Raw genomic sequence first — 17,379 nt, 5'->3', positions numbered from 1 at the left:
TGGATTTGGTGCTCGATGCTCAGGCCTTTTATTTGTTATATTTGGCTATTCTGATAGGGCAGGACTGTCCTTTTTGGACAGTCTACATTGCGTATATACACCCAAAAAAAAAAAAAAAAAATTTGACAATATCTTTGACGCTTGCCAATGTTGAAAGTTTGTACTACTGGTTTTCATTTGAAACTATTACTTGACATCATTTTTATTATTTATCACTAAAAATCCGTCATATTAATTGGTGTCAAATTTTTTATTTTTTATTTTTAATCTATAAACTTTCTCGCCTACAGCTTTTTGTTCAGTTTCTTGAACTGACATAACACCATTGGTCTTTTCACGGTTATTGCGTGCATGTTCATAACTCCCATATCAATGATTTCCATGAAGAGTGAAATATGCACAATTGATGAGACCATGTGTCCTTTCTCATTTAAGTTGACATTTCCCCCTTTTTCTCTTTCAAGGCAAGGTTTGAGTTGATTGAAACACACAGTAGGTTGAATGATGTCACTCAATATGTGTGGTATTGTATGTATTCTATTTATATATTTGAGAGTACAAAATAGGATTTAGAAGTTGGAATAGATAAAGATTATAGAAATTCCCAAATCCTAAGAAGCAAAATAATAATAATAGTCCAATAATTATATCTCAATTTGGAACAAATTAAATTTCAAATTTTACCGTGAAGAATGTTTGTGAGAATTTCTTGTCATACATAATATGAAAGACATTATTTAAAGTTTTACCACTAATGTAAAATAATTCAAGTCTTATAGGCATCATCTTGGAGGACAAACCTCTGCTTCATGTTAATTAGTCTTTTTGATAAATTAAGCTGGTTTAGATTTTCTATAAAACATTAAAACTAGATTAGTCTAATTTTTATATGGAATAATAATTCTTTTGTCCTATTTTTTGTTTTTTACTTTATGTTTTGCTAATTATAGTACGAATATTATGTGTTTAATTTTTTTTTTTTTTTGGTCATCTTTTTGAGCTTAGGTATGCCTTCTCTCAGTTTTCAAATTGGCGGCCATAAGCATGCGCATAATACTCTAATTTACCCATCGCTCAAACTGAAAAATGGACGGCCGAAGAGAAAGCCGAAGGATTGAGATTGCGAAAACTTACAGGAACTAGGCTAAGGATTGACCCTTGAGCTCGCAGAAGGATTCCTGAGGATTCTGAGAAGAGGCAATATTAGCGGTTGGAAGAGCTCTGAGCGTTTATGTGCTTCTAGGCTGGTCTGAAAGTTGCAAAGTGAGAGGAAATGTCCACAACCGAGACTTTATACGTGGTCAAACGGAGAGGCAAAAGTTATTTGTTCCAAATCTCAATGAAAAACCTCGTCCGTTGGATCAATAGCCTACCGTTGGATGCGATGGACAGGGCGCCCCCTGGCGCACTTAATGCAACGCTTCGGGAATCAAGAAAACAATGGCATTTATGATGGAACGCACGCACCTATGCCTACACGCATGCCAAGCTGAACTTTTGTCCATTTCCAAGTTTTTGTCTTGCGGCAAATCAAAATCTCATTTTTTCCCTTCGGATGCGAAGGAAAAATTAAGATTTTGAGGGGCTATTGTGGGGGGAAAAGCCCAAAGCTACTTAATGGGCCCGGAACCCACTGATTAAGGGCCATAGTGCTTCCGAGAATTAATAGACGGTTGGGGCGGCCCACCTAAAGCAGGAAGCCCTGAAGTAGAAGGGGAGTGCCGTTCGAGGAGGCTACCATTTGTCCGAGGATGTCTTTCTCCTCGGCTATGATAAGTTTTGATCAAACGAATTTGTGAAAAGTCCGTCTAACCTCCCCAACGATCCCAACGGTGATGATGGACTCTGGGTGGATCAGGAAATGATCAGAACTAGAAAATATCTGAAGGAAAGGCTGGTACCATCGCATTTAATGCGCTGCAACAGCTTTTCTGGCTGCATTTATGTGGAGAAGACCCCTGAACAGTGCACCCTCAGCTACCGCCACTCACAACGAACTAAAGCAGACACACGACATGACATGCACTCGAGTGGATGCGTGGATGAAGGACAAGTGGACGATGGAGATTATAGGAAAGGAGGCTATATAAAGAAGAAGGGTCCTTGATAAGAGGGAGGAGGAAAGAGGGAGAAAAACTTTACTAGAGCTCTAAACGTTGTAATCGCTGTTTATTCAATAAAGCACCTCTTCGGACATTCATTCATGGAGTTATCCGATCTTTAGTTCACGCTATCATTATTGCATGTGACCTAGCTAACTGCTCTGTGCTTCATAACCAGCCCAGCTCTTTCGCCCACTCTCTACAAATTTATTGTTCTGGGTTCGTCGGGCCTATAACCAATCCCTTTTGGGCTTATGCTACAAAAATCGACTCTGCAATAATAGTCCAACAATTATATCTCAGTATTATCATATTCAATTTGGAACAAATTAAATTTAAAATTTTACCGTGAAGAATGTTTGTGAGAATTTCTTGTATGAAAGACATTATTTAAAATTTTACCACTAATGTGAAATAATTCAAGTCTTATATAGGCATCATCTTGGAGGACAAACCTCTACTTCATGTTAATTAGTCTTTCTGATAAATTAAGCTGGTTTAGATTTTCTATAAAACATTAAAGCTAGATTAGTCTAATTTTTATGGAATAATAATTCTTTTGTCCTATTTTTTGTTTTTTACTTTATGCTCTGCTAATTATAGAACGTATATCATGTGTTTAATTTTTTTTTTTTTTTGGTCATCTTTTTGAGCTTACCTATGCCTTCTCTCAGTTTTCAAATTGGCAGCCATAAGCATGCGCATAACACGCACTTAATTGTTATAATTGATTTTTTTTTGGGTGCTTATCATGTTAATTAATCTGATTTTTTTTCTTGAATAAGATATTTATTTGCAGTAAAAAAACATGACGGGCCTTTGCCATCTCGATCCACAAAACATGTGTTGCCAAGTCATCAAGCATGGAATAATTATCCAAATTCCACTTTTGTTTTCCTTCTTTCTTTTTCATTCACTCACTCTCTCTCTCGCTCTCTCTCTCTTCTTTTTGTCTGTCTTTTTTTTTCCTCCTGCGGCAACATCATAGGCCTCTGTTGATACTTGACAGTATAAAAATTGATAGACATTTCCGGTCTTGTGATCTCCATAACCATCTCTTTTGCACGAAAATAGAAATTTGTCCTCCAAGATGTCAATTATTAGTTCATTAACTCCTGATGAGGAACGTACACTATTTCTCAGTTTCGAAAAAGATTTATACAGAAAAATCAAGGCAGGTGAGTGGGATAAGGCTGTTAATCTCTATCGGGAAAAATTTGAATGGGCTCACGAGAGGCTGCTGATCAGGAAGCTAGGTGGAACGGTATTGCATTTTGCTGTATCCCACGGCCCAGATAAAATTGTTGAGCAACTCGTAGAAATTTGTGAGAAAAAGGAGAAGAAGGAGGTTCTAAAAACCAGAGACATGCAAGGGAATGTCCCTTTGCATTTGGCAGCATCAACAGGGAGTCTGAGGAAGTGTATCTGCATTGCTGAAGCTGATCCGTCATTGGGGAATGCACGTAACAAGGAGGGTGAGAGCCCTCTCTTCTCGGCTGCTATTCTTGGTAGAACCGAGATCTTCCTTTGCCTCCGTTCTATCTGTAATAACGAACTACACAGTTCCTACTTTAGAAAAACCGGTGGTGAGACTATTTTACACTGTGCCATCAAGAGGAATTGTTGGGGTGAGCATTTTAATTTGTTCAAAGTCACTTCGCCTATCAAATAACTTATGAACTAATATTTAACTTTTAGGAAAAAAATTTGTCATCTTATGATATTAATTTTCACTCTCCAATAATTTGATGTCAGATATCATATAACCAATAGTTGCTACATGTAATATTTTACATCATGAATAATCATGTCTACTTGTAAGAAAATTTTAGGATTTATAGTATACTGGTGAAATTGGCTTCTAATTATTCATGAAAAGTTCGAGTTCCACAATTTTTTTTTTTTTTTTAAATTTCAGTTTGCTATAACTTAATTGTCCAAAAATCAAGTTTTACATTGAAACTCGATTTTTAGAAAATCGAGTTTCAAAACAAGGGCACTTCCTTAAATAGTTTCAGACATGGGGCATTTTGCTGAAAAGTTTTGACGAAATGGGCAAATGCCAATTTTGGCCTATTTATTTGGTAAAGACTAAAGAAAAAACTAATTTTTGTTCAAAAGATGACAAAGAGACTGCCCTAGCAGTTCATTACTCACGAACTGATCCGGGATAGATGCCTATTAACAAGAAGAAAAGCTTGGAATGTTACTAAACATTGTGACACTGGCCTAATAAATCCAACGATTAAATTATATATATGTGTGTATGTGTGTGAGAGATTATGATTATAGTTGAAAGTAATTCTTGTTCAAAAGATGAAAAAGGGTAATGGATATGTATTACTTGGGCCTGTTTGTTTTGTGAGTTCTAACTCACTATTTCACATTTCAAACACACTTACACATATTTCAACACACTTCTTCACCCATACTATATTAAAAACACCCAAAATACCTTACTCAAACTTAGTTACCAAATGGGCCTAGAAGTGCACTCGATATGTATTACTTTTTTGTGTATTCTTGTTTTCAGTAAATGGATATAACCACCCTCATTTTGGTCGTGTTTCTCAGTGGTGTATCCTGAGATTTTCTATAATGGGGTTTAACCGATTTTCCTGGATTTGGTGCTCGATGCTCAGGCCTTTTATTTGTTATATTTGGCTATTCTGATAGGGCAAGATTGTCCTTTTTGGACAGTTTACATTGCCTATATAGAATTCACATTAGGTGCAATACTTAATCAATGGCTGAGATTGAAAATTGAAAAAGTAACTTTTAATCTCAGTCATTAAATAAAATATATTACAAAAAGTTAAAAGTTAGAATTAAAAAGTTAAAAAAGTTAAAAAAAAATTGTGAGAGAAGTGGTACCACCTGATGTGAATCCGCGTATATACACCCGAAAAAAACATAATTTTGACAATATCTTTGACGCTTGCCAATGTCGAAAATTTGTACTACTGGTTTTCATTTGAAATTATTACTTAACATTATTTTTTTTATTTATCACTAAAAATATGTCATATCAACTGGTGCCAAATTTTTTATTTTTTATTTTTTTTATTTTTAATCTATAAACTTTCTCGCCTACAGTTTTTTGTCCAGTTTCTTGAACTGACATGACACCATTGGTCTTTTCACAGTTATTGCGTGCATGTTCATATCTCCCATATCGATGACTTCTACGAAAAGTGAAATATGCACAATTGATGAGATCATGTGTCCTTTCTCATTTAAGTTGACATTTCCCGTCTTTTTCTCTTTCAATGCAAGGTTTGAATGATGTCACTCAATATGCGTGGTATTGTATGTATTCTATTTATATATTTGAGAGTACAAAAATAGGATTTAGAAGTTGGAATAGATAAAGATTATAGAAATTCCCAAATCCTAAGAAGCGGAATAATAATTGTGGGGTTTGTGGGTCTGATAGCCTCAGCCCATCGTGTAGTAGATCCAAGGCCCGCGTCGAGGAAGGATGACCATCCAAGGCTAAATTAGGGAGAGACTCTTTTCTGGATCCACGCCAAGGACCTCTTCGTCCTCGGCATACTAAAGATAATTTTGGAAAGGGACAAACCCAGAGCAAGCTGTCACCTCCACACTTAATGCATTCACCTAACCCCTCTGGCCACATTAATGGAGATGCAACCCCTTAGCAGGGCGACATTGATCAGTGTGAATCACTTGAGTGTTGATAAGACTTCTGATATGACGGACGGTCCGAAGAAAGGCGAATAGATGATCAACAGATGGAAGAACGAGATAGGACAATGAAGACTATATAAAGAGGAGCGATTAAAGTAAAAAAGAGGAGAAAAATAAAAGAAAGAAAGAAAAGAAGAGAAAGGGGCTCCTCGGCCATGGGCCGAGGAGCATCCCCCAGTTGTAAATAGTTCTAAGTATTTTCTAATAAAAGAAGAGAGTTCATGCTCCCGGAACGCCGGCCAGCACCTAAACCTTCGATCCACTCTCTAAAAATTTATTGTTTGGGCTTATTAGGCTGAAAACTCATTCATACTCTGGATCCAATCCAAATTGAGTCCCTACAATAATAATAATAATAATAGTCCAATAATTATATCTCAATATTATCATATTCAATTTAGAACAAATTAAATTTAAAATTTTACCGTGAAGAATGTTTGTGAGAATTTCTTGTCATACATAATATGAAAGACATTATTTAAAGTTTTACCACTAATGTGAAATAATTCAAGTCTTATAGGCATCATCTTGGAGGACAAACCTCTACTTCATGTTAATTAGTCTTTTTTATAAATTAAGCTGGTTTAGATTTTCTATAAAACATTAAAACTAGATTAGTCTAATTTTTATGGAATAATAATTCTTTTGTCCTATTTTTTGTTTTTTACTTTATGCTCTGCTAATTATAGAACGTATATCATGTGTTTAATTTTTTTTTTTTGGTCATCTTTTTGAGCTTACCTATGCCTTCTCTCAGTTTTCAAATTGGCAGCCATAAGCATGCGCATAACACGCACTTAATTGTTATAATTGATTTTTTTTTGGGTGCTTATCATGTTAATTAATCTGAATTTTTTTCTTGAATAAGATATTTATTTGCAGTAAAAAAACATGACCGGCCTTTGCCATCTCGATCCACAAAACATGTGTTGCCAAGTCATCAAGCATGGAATAATTATCCAAATTCCACTTTTGTTTTCCTTCTTTCTTTTTCATTCCCTCACTCTCTCTCTCTCTCTCTCTCTTTTCTTTTTGTCTGTCTTTTTTTTTTCCTCCTGCGGCAACATCATAGGCCTCTGTTTATACTTGACAGTATAAAAATTGATAGACATTTCCGGTCTTGTGATCTCCATAACCATCTCTTTTGCACAAAAATAGAAATTTGTCCTCCAAGATGTCAATTATTAGTTCATTAACTTCTGATGAGGAACGTACACTATTTCTCAGTTTCGAAAAAGATTTATACAGAAAAATCAAGGCAGGTGAGTGGGATAAGGCTGTTAATCTCTATCGGGAAAATTTTGAATGGGCTCACGGGAGGCTGCTGATCAGGAAGCTAGGTGGAACGGTATTGCATTTTTCTGTATCCCACGGCCGAGATAAAATTGTTGAGCAACTCGTAGAAATTTGTGAGAAAAAGGAGCACAAGGAGGTTCTAAAAATCAGAGACATGCAAGGAAATGTCCCTTTGCATTTGGCAGCATCAACAGGGAGTCTGAGGAAGTGTATCTGCATTGCTGAAGCTGATACGTCATTGGGGAATGCACGTAACAAGGAAGGTGAGAGCCCTCTCTTCTCGGCTGCTATTCTTGGTAGAACCAAGATCTTCCTTTGCCTCCGTTCTATCTGTAATAACGAACTAGACAGTTCCTACTTCAGAAAAACCGGTGGTGAGACTATTTTACACTGTGCCATCAAGAGGAATTGTTGGGGTGAGCATTTTAATTTGTTCAAAGTCACTTCGCCTATCAAATAACTTATGAACTAATATTTAACTTTTAGGAAAAAAATTTGTCATCTTATGATATTAATTTTCACTCTCCAATAATTTGATGTCAGATATCATATAACCAATAGTTGCTACATGTAATATTTTACATCATGAATAATCATGTCTACTTGTAAGAAAATTTTAGGATTTATAGTATACTGGTGAAATTGGCTTCTAATTATTCATGAAAAGAAAAAAAAAAAAAAGATTAAAAAAAGGAAATTATCTGCTGATTGAATTCTGCTAAAGAATACCAATTTTAAACATTGTTGTTGACAGATTTGGCATATCAGCTACTTCTCCTAATCCATTCTAAAAAAAAAAAGCTACTTCTCCCAAACGGTGGACTTGCTACTTCTGTGGACGAGAAACTTGCTACTTTTGTGGACGAAAAAGGAAATACGCCTCTCCATTTCTTAGCAGATAAGCCTTCCGCCTTCAAAAGTGGTTGCCGCCTTGGATGGTGGAGCAGCGTCATTTATTATTGTAAGTATTATCTTGGACAGTATTATTGTAAAAAATATTATGTCCACAATATTTTTACAACATTTTTACAATAATTTTATAATAAATGTTAGATTATAAGTTTTTACTAGTTTTAATTAAAATCCATTATTGACATCATTTTTTTATCCACTAGTTAAAACTTGTCACTTATGATTTGATATGAAATTATTGTAAGAGAGATGCTACGTTTACAACAATTTTACAACATTTTTACAACAAATCATAGGTGGTTAGTTGTTATTGATTCAAATTTGAAACTAACACTAAGATTACTTTTTTGCCCCAATAATAACAATTAGTAATAACCTGCTACTTAAGATTTGTTGTAAAAATGTTATAAACATATCATTTCTCTTATTGTAAATATGTTGTGGACATCTCATTTCTAAATTGTCAAGGTGCAAACATAAGATTTTGTTATTTGTTGAAATCCAAGTTGTACATACATTATGAAAATTTACCAGTTTAGACCCCAAATTACGGCTTATATCAAATTCAAACTAATTTCTTATTTAAGCCCAATTGTTAATACGGTTGGCTAACTGATATATGCATATAAATACACAAACACAATAGAAAATTCCAAAACAATCATAAGCACTCAAACACCATAAAAAGTGTTTACGGGGAGAACACTCAAAATCGGACAAAAAAATTCTTTGTGGCCTAAAGCACCAACCAATTCTATGTGTGTAAGGCTTGGGTCTCCTATGATTTGGCAATTTGAGAGGGTGAAGATAGAGACTACAATGGGATTTTCTCCTAAGGAAAATGGGTAGCTCTCTCACTCTTCAATCTAAGAATTGGGTGTTGTATCTTCTGAGATTAGAGGTTTATATATGAGAGGGATAATTGGATGGGTACAATAAAAATGGGAGTAACTGAATTCTCTCAAGTTCGCAATCTTGCTTGACCAAGGATCAGACGAGGGTCAGGCAAGATTGCTATAATTGTTTTTCAAAAATTGCAACTCACTTGACAGCCTTGCCTATCCAAACTCGCTCAACTGAGATTTTCAATGCAGCAATTTCAAATCCAGCACTTCAACTTTTCAACTAGTACAATGTAGTCCACAAAAGTACGAAATACGTTGAAATTAATAGCATGAAGATACGTAGAATTTTGACACAAAAGAATGTACTTTTGAGTTTTGGCAAAAAATATACCAACACATGAATCCTAACACAATACGTGAGATATTAATAATTACAATACCAAGGACACCAAATATTTCTCGAAATTAATGTACTTTTTTTTTTCTTTCTATTTGTTAATAGAAACTCATACACATCTCTTTCATCAAAGGATACTTTGATTTATATCTGTCGCACAACATAACTTGTCATTATCCTCTGTTGTTATTTGGAAGGTATAGCGATTGGTGTGCCCCAAGAAATCGACCCCAGACAATTGATTGAAAGATGCAATAAAAAAAAACCCGACTCCATTCAATCGCTGTGGACTATGATTCGAGTTGGTAAGTGAAATGAATCCTTACATTGAGAATAACTTATCTTAAAGAAACTGCAAATCTAATGATATTACACCAAATCAATAAATTATGGCAACTAAAGATTGTTTAAACCTACATCAGGGGAATGAAATTTTGTAAGACCATTTACAACTCTAGTTTTAGTAGATACATGAAATGAAGATTTCCGAATTTTGAACATTACCTTAAAATTAAAACGCCCCCTCTGATAATATAAGAAAGAAAAATATTGTTTCTCAAAAAAAAAAAAAATACAACTTTTATACACAAATTTGAGTGCTACTTCAGAAAATATAATGGTTAAAATTTTAGCACATGCACTGATACACGAGAATAAAAAATTAATAGGAAGTCCCTCCCACCCCCCTTCTTCTTCTTTTAAATTGATCTGTGCGTAACCTAGCAAGTTTCCTTATTTCTAGTGGTTATTATAGGAAACGTATGTGACAAAGGCAAGAAAGCAGATGAAGAGAATCCTGAAAGCTCAAATGTTAGTCCCAAATCAGGACATGAAGGTGAGGAATGAAATTGTATCAAGTGTGTTCTAATTGCTAAAGAATCTGTTGGAAATTGATGCTCTTCACACACTCACGCTTCCAATCATTCTCAAACCACTCAATATATAGAAGAGATTCATGCTCACAAAACACACAAAGGGAGAGAGAGTGGAGAGGGAAGAGTAGGAGAACTCTTTAATACTTGTATTGCTCTTACTTCATTCTTGCTTTGAAATTCATAGACGCACGGAGTATATATACTCAACATGACACCCTAACTTGTGTTTATTACATAACTCCAAAAAAAAAACTCTCACATGCATTTATTATATATATATATATTACATGAAATAATGAGGGAAGTATATACTTCCCTCTTTATTTCATGTATTTTTTTTTTTTGAAAGATATTTCATGTATTTTTAATTCTTATACTAATTCATTTCATAAATAAAAAAGAGTTTCCTAACCTAAATTAAGTTTTATTGTTAACTTAAACTTAATTTCTAATCACTTTGAGTAAGGCACACAATAGTGGTTATCAAGATCTTGATTCATATCTTATGATCTTAAAATCCTAATTAAGATACACATCCTTAAAACATCTTGAATCCTTTTAGGATTTGTATTGAAGTGGAATCCTTGTAGGATCCCTAACTAGGTCTTAGGATCTAATAGGATCGTGATACCAAAGATCATGAGCTATAAAGAAAACATCAATATTTAAAATAAAATATAAATAAATAAATAAAACTTATTTCAGGCCTCCAAATGGAACCCAAAGGCCCCAAATTGATTAAAAAACATAATAAATAGATCAGCCCAGTGGCCCCAACCCAAATTGATAAAAAATAAAATAAAATAAAAATAAAACGCTCTAAGTCTCATCTCACCCTAATCTAATCGACAAAATCACAAAAAATAGAAGAGATGAGAAGAGACTAGAGAGTTGAATGCAAGTGTGAGAAGGATAAAGAAATTCATGCTATTAGTGATGCATTTGAGTTTGATAATGCCAATGAAAATGAAGTGAATGAACCTCCAAATACAACATTAAGAGATTTTGATGATTATACAATGGATAATTCGGGCCATGTGGCCGCTAACTATGATGAGAATATTGTTTATAATGATCAACCCTAATTTAAGGAACCCAATCAAGATAACCAAAATTTTTGTCTTGATGATTGAGTGTGTTTGTGGTATTGTTTGAAATATCATTATTTGCCTTGTGTTGTTTATGTGAGATAATATGTATATTCATGGTATTAAAACTTAGAACTTGGTATTTGTAAGTTGTAACTTTAAACTTTATTTATGTATTTTTAATTTGGTGTACTTTGCCTTTTATTAGTAATTTGTATAAAAAAAGACTACTTGTGTTCATTGTTTATTTAACATATATTATGAATTATAATTATAAATATTTTTTAATATATATTTTTTAATCGGAAAGTAGGCTCTAATGATCCTTGTGCCGATCCTATGATCCAGTCCCCAAACCCTCTCACTAATCCTATGTAGGGTCTCAATCCTGATGTAGCATATAGAAGATATCATACTACTCCACATGCAACCATAACTTCATGTATTTTAAATAACTCCAAAAAAACTCTCACATAGTCACGTGAATTAATTATATAAATTTTGATAAATTACTCATTGTATTAAAAGTTTAAACTATTAGAAAATTGTGAATTTAATCACTTAATTATAATTTTAACATTCTCCCTCACGTGTGGACCCAAACTCACTTTCCCTTAATAAGTGGTATCCAACATGTGGGATTTTTAACATTTTTAAATGGAAGGGAAAGTAAAGATAGATTTAAGATTTTGTACTCTGATATTATGATAAATTATCAATTGTTTCAAAAATTTAGTTATTAGGAAATTGTGAGTTTAATCACTTAATTATAATTCCAACAAACTTCCCTTGTTATTTTATTGTGTTACTAAGTGTTAATTTGAAAATCTAATGATTCTCAAAACCGGAAAACAAATAAATAAATAAAAAATTCCAGAAAATCTAAAGTACAAATACAAAGTACTATACCTAATTTTTATACTTTAGCTTATTTGATTATTTTAAAAAAAATAAATATATAATATAAAATAAGTAAATAAAACTTTAATTATCTGATAGTGACAGCTTACTTTGGGGTTAACCTCTCCCCAAAATCACCTTTGTCAGGCCGAGGACAAGGTATCCTCGGCGTGGATCCAGGAGAATAAGCATCCCCCCCTTCTCTTCAGGAATAGCTTGCGATCCTCGGCATGGGCCTTGGGCTTGCTATATGATGGGCCGAGGCTATCAGGCCCACGGACCCCACACAAAGTACTATACCTAATTTTTATACTTTAGCTTATTTGATTATTTTTAAAGAAATAAATATATAATATAAAATAAGTAAATAAAACTTTAATTTTTAAGGTACAACTATATTTTAACAAATTTTCAGCAAAACAACAGCATCCACATAGAAGCTAAATCTACTAATAAATCTTATTATTTGCACATTATAATGAGCTGATTTTATTTTGTGAAGGATCCCAAGCCAAAAGTGAAGATCAAAAGCATTATTGGTTTTGGAAATATTGTTGCGCCCCCATTATGATTATCAAAATTGTTTGCAGAACAACAGTGTACATTCTTGGATTTGGTACACATTCTTTTTACTTTTTATACTTGCCCTATTTTCTGTTTCTCCATTTTTTCTCTCTCAAAAATAAATAAATAAAATTGTCACGTATGTACTTTTCATTCACACTGTTGAGTGCACAAGAAGTAACCACTGTAAATATGTTCATGTAACTATGTGTACATTTATATTTTTACCTGTTCATAATATAGTATTCTCTTGTATGATTCTGAGGATCAGAGGAGATAAAGAAGATAAAAAAGACGCACATGTTGTCGGTTGAGATCATGAAACTTGTAAAAGTAGAACAGTACTCCGAGAGAGGGAGAAACCCTTTACTGAGTGAATATGAAAATGATTTCAATGATCGTGATTTGGACTGTAGCTTACGACCTTCAGTAGAAATGTGGAAGAATTCACAGCCACAGGTAAATGAAGAGACATCCATATTGTCTGCGGCAAAAAATGGTATCATAGAAATGGTTGAGGGAATACTAGATAGGTATCCGATGGCTATCCATGACGAAACAAGGAAAGGGAAAAATATAGTGCTGTTGGCAGCGGAGTACAGACAAACACAAGTATATGAGCTATTCCGCAAGGGCAAATTTCAGAAACAAAGCTTGTTTCAAAAACTGGACAACGAAGGGAATAGTGCATTGCACCTTGCAGCCACACCAAGTGAGCAGAAGTCTGGACTAATTCCTGGGCCTGCAGTGCAAATGCATTGGGAGATCAAGTGGTATGAGGTATGAACCAAAGAGTACCAAATCTTTTTTTTTTTTTTTTAATAAATAATCAAAATTATTGATCAAAGAAACAAAGATACAAACACCAAGTCACTAATCCACGGCCGAAACCTGCTAGGCTGCTACTCATGCATCACAGGGACCACACCACCCTAACAACATACTATGCCTTGTTCTAATAGTAAAAATAAATAAATAAAAAATAAAAAATTAAGACTCTCCAGTTTGTTACAACAGCTTACATAGAATTTCACTATCATGACCCCATTTAACCAGCCCATATCAATTCCCACCAGTCATCCTAATTTCATTCGAAGTCAAGGAGATTTCGAAATCAACTGATGGAAAACGATTTCAACAGATAAGAGTAATCTGTGATAACCCAGCTTGGAAATTCGCTATTATCTATTTATCTTGCTAGACGGCTATGCCAAGAACCCTGTTTTAGAATACTGGAAACTTTAGCATTCAAATCACTTTCAGCATTAAATATTAATCAGGGACAAACTTGGGCAATAACGCACATTTTGGTTATTTTAGGTCTTGGCTTTAGATATAAAGGGAAAATTATTAGGTACTCTTAGAATATCATAAATGCATACTCCCTCATTTCACATAAATAGTGGATCCTACCATGAGTTTAATTAGTGAAACTCACTATTTATGTGAGAAGAGAGAATACGCATTTATAATATTTCAGGAGTACACAATAATTTCCTGATATATAGATTCTAGATCAAATGTTCAAATTCACAACCTTAGATACAATGAAAGAACAATTATTCCTCTTTTATATTTTTTAAATTTCACACATTATTTATGTCGCAAAATAAATGCATATATTGTAAATTTGGAACTTTATATAATCTCTAAATTTTTTTTAATAAAAAAAAAAAATCAAATTGAATAAGATTCTTGTTACAAGTTATATCACTTTTATCCTCCAATATAAAGTAAATGAGATTTTTAAAAAACCACTACATTTTTATCTTTCATTTTAATAGTAGTTATATCATTTCAAACCCACAAACATAAATTAGGATCGTAGGAGAACTCTTTTGGACTTGAATTCATAACCCTGTTAATGATCCTATGGTCTACTAGTGTCTATATTAGGGGAATAGTTTTGAACTTGAACATTGAATCCAGGTAACAATTGGTGGGAACGCGGGAAGGTGTTTGAAATTTGGGTGTGCTACCACTTGTATAGCCCGTGAAGACACCAAAAAAAAAAAAAAAATGTAAATTCTTTTTTAATTTTCTTAATGAAATTCCAAAATCCTAATAACCATTATTCTTCTTTTTTGTTGTTGTTGTTGTCCTTGTTTTCTTTGGTATTAATGAATACAGCACATAAAGAACTCCTTGCCACCAGGCTTCCTTCATCTCTTAAACAACAAGGGCAAAAGCTCAGGGGAGATCTTCAAGGAAAATCATAAGGATCTTGTCGAAATGGGCGGGAAGTGGCTAAGCAGCACATCGAAAGCATGCTCAGTTGTAGCAGGTCTCTTTGTCACAGTTGCCTTTAACATGTCAACCACCGTGCCTGGTGGTGTGAATCAAGAAGGCACTCCTAACCTCGAAAACCAGATGCCATTTTATATTTTCGCTATCTCATCCTATGTCTCCTTCTATTCCTCACTATTAGCGGTGATCATGTTCCTTGCAATCCTCACCTCCGAGTACAAAGAAAGCAGTTTTCGTAGTACCCTACCAATCAAGCTTTTGTTGGGATTAACAGCATTCTATGTGTCTATAGTATCTACCTCAATATCTTTTTCTGCAGCACATTTCTTCATCGTTAAAGATAAACTGAAATATGCAACTTTTCCGGTATATTCTGGGGTATTGTTGCTGTTAATATTCTTTGCTATAGCAGGGTTTCCGTTGTACTTTCATTTGACATGGGCTATCTTCAAGAATGTGCCACATCATCACTACAGGATAACTCGGGCTGGTTTTCATTTTAAACATTGAGTAATATGTTCCTTCCTAGCTTATTCAAGAGTCAAGACCCTGATGAGTCAGATTTAATATTGTTAAAGTCATTTATTCATTTCCTATGATGATCAATTTGTACCGTGTGATCTATTGAGTTCTTAATTAATAACAAGATGGTCCGCAATTGCCAATGGTGTTATAGTACTAGAATTTTATAATTAGGAGTCTCAATTTTGTCCAGAGCCATCATGACCGTCTACTCTTGCATTACTTTTTACCTTACGAATAGCACCCTCAACACTTTGCAACAGAAATGGTATAGCTTCTTGTACCCAAAACCAAAAGAAAAAATTTCACCTCACTTACAATTTCATGGTTAAAGAAGGGGCAGCAAAAGACAGGGAACATATTCCTTATCCCTACCTTAGGAGAGTCATGCTCGACATCCTTTGATGAACTAGTTTCAGGTTTATGAGAGAGAGTGGCTTCCTACACAAAAGAGAGCCATACGTTGTTAGCACCTCATTAGTCAAAAAAGAGACCAGTACGGGTAAAGTAGAACCATTTTGCTTTAAACTTGTTGATTTCAATCTCAACATCCATTATAAGGTTTGGAAAACCATAGAGGCAGCATATGGTATAACGGAAAATTTATTGTACAATCCAAGAGTAAATTCTCACATAAGGGTGGGCCTTATGGTGGGCAAGGTCCGCCCAGTTCCAGCTTAACAATATAAGCTATTGATGTAGTCACCTAAGCCCTTAAGTTTAAAAAAGGCCCCAAATTTTAATTTAATTAAACCCAAATATTAGTTAATAAATAAAATAATATTTTTTATCTAATGAAAAACAAGGAAAAAAAAGAGATAGAAATTTTTCGTTCACAACGCTTTTACAACAAATTCTAAGTAACAGATTATTATTAATGACAAAGAAATAATTTCAGTGATGAGTTCAAATTAGAATCAATAATAACTTAGCACTTAAGATTTGCTGTGAAAAATATTGTGAATGTAGCACTTCTAAAAAAAAAAATGCAAAAAAATTCACAACATTTTTCACAATAGTTGAGTTGGCAAACTTTAACTAGTTCACACCTAGGTCTACCACCAACATCACTCTTTTTCTTACCACTATCATTTTATCACATTAAAAGGTGTAAAAAGTTTTGTCAAATTTTTTGTGTTTATAAACTTTCTAAATAAATAAAAGAATTCTACGTTGTTCATGTTAATTAGTAATAATTTTGCATCTAAAACAAGATAATAAAGTTTAAATAATAATTAATTTTTTAAAGTTTTTTTTTTTTTTTTGAGGAACTTTTTAAAGTCATATTTAAATATATAAAAGACTTTAATTTCAATTTTTGTCTAAGATTCCCAAATGCATCAAGCTGAGTCCACCTCTACATGAGAGGAAGAGTGTATACTCCCATAATATACAATAACAACTCCAATGAAGTGAAATGAGGGTTAGGGTTGTGTTTGGCTTAGCCGAAAGAAAGGAGAACAGATTTGGAGCTTGGCGAGAATAAAGGGCAGTTTTCATAAGCAAGTTAACGTTCAGGCACGAGGCAAAAGGCCCGCGAACGAATTTGATTACAAATTAGTTACACACGTATGAATTCCATGACACGTGTATTCGGGGGCTAATGCTTAATTGGATAGATGTTAAGGGAATTTATGTTTGGATAACAAAACAAATAGGCCCAAGGCTAATCGGCCTATTTACCGACAAAATCCAGCTTAGATTATAGACAAGGCCGTGCAAGGTAGTTTTGACTTATGAGATTGACTCAAAATGGGCTTAAATAAAGCCTATACCGTGACCACAAAGTTCGGCTTTCGTCCAAGACAACAAACAACAACAGCACAATTGGAGGCCCACACAGTAGCCCAAAAGAAAGGAGGGATCATAAACATGAGTTATGGATGTCATAAGCAAAATGAATAACAATGATCTGGTCCA

The 17,379-nt window shown here is 33.9% G+C and overlaps 2 protein-coding genes across 2 annotated transcripts; both read left to right on the top strand.

Annotated features, from left to right (window-relative positions):
• Positions 1–3,192: 3,192 nt before the first annotated feature.
• LOC111993671 (uncharacterized) lies at positions 3,193–3,774 on the top strand. The gene has a single exon (XM_024025524.1). It carries the CDS (start codon positions 3,193–3,195, stop codon positions 3,772–3,774), a length of 582 nt encoding a protein of 193 aa, XP_023881292.1.
• Positions 3,775–6,987: 3,213 nt separating this feature from the next.
• On the top strand, positions 6,988–15,447 carry LOC136062221 (uncharacterized). Its single transcript, XM_065761031.1, has 4 exons — positions 6,988–7,525; positions 10,018–10,098; positions 12,956–13,470; positions 14,821–15,447. Exons 1-4 carry the CDS (start codon positions 6,988–6,990, stop codon positions 15,445–15,447), a joined length of 1,761 nt encoding a protein of 586 aa, XP_065617103.1.
• Positions 15,448–17,379: the final 1,932 nt, after the last annotated feature.

Source organism: Quercus suber, unplaced genomic scaffold (assembly GCF_002906115.3).
Source record: "Quercus suber isolate HL8 unplaced genomic scaffold, Cork oak 2.0 scaffold_393, whole genome shotgun sequence".
Classification (NCBI taxonomy): Eukaryota; Viridiplantae; Streptophyta; class Magnoliopsida; order Fagales; family Fagaceae; genus Quercus; species Quercus suber.
The sequence above is the reverse complement of the archived record's forward strand: the minus strand, read 5'-3'. Positions and strand labels throughout refer to the sequence as shown.

Coding starts and splice junctions, on each gene's coding strand:
- LOC136062221 (XM_065761031.1), top strand. CDS start 6,988: ATGTCAATTATTAGTTCATTAACTTCTGATGAGGAACGTACACTATTT. Junction 10,099..12,955: donor TCCCAAATCAGGACATGAAG/GTGAGGAATGAA, acceptor TATGATTCTGAG/GATCAGAGGAGATAAAGAAG. Junction 13,471..14,820: donor GGGAGATCAAGTGGTATGAG/GTATGAACCAAA, acceptor TAATGAATACAG/CACATAAAGAACTCCTTGCC.
- LOC111993671 (XM_024025524.1), top strand. CDS start 3,193: ATGTCAATTATTAGTTCATTAACTCCTGATGAGGAACGTACACTATTT.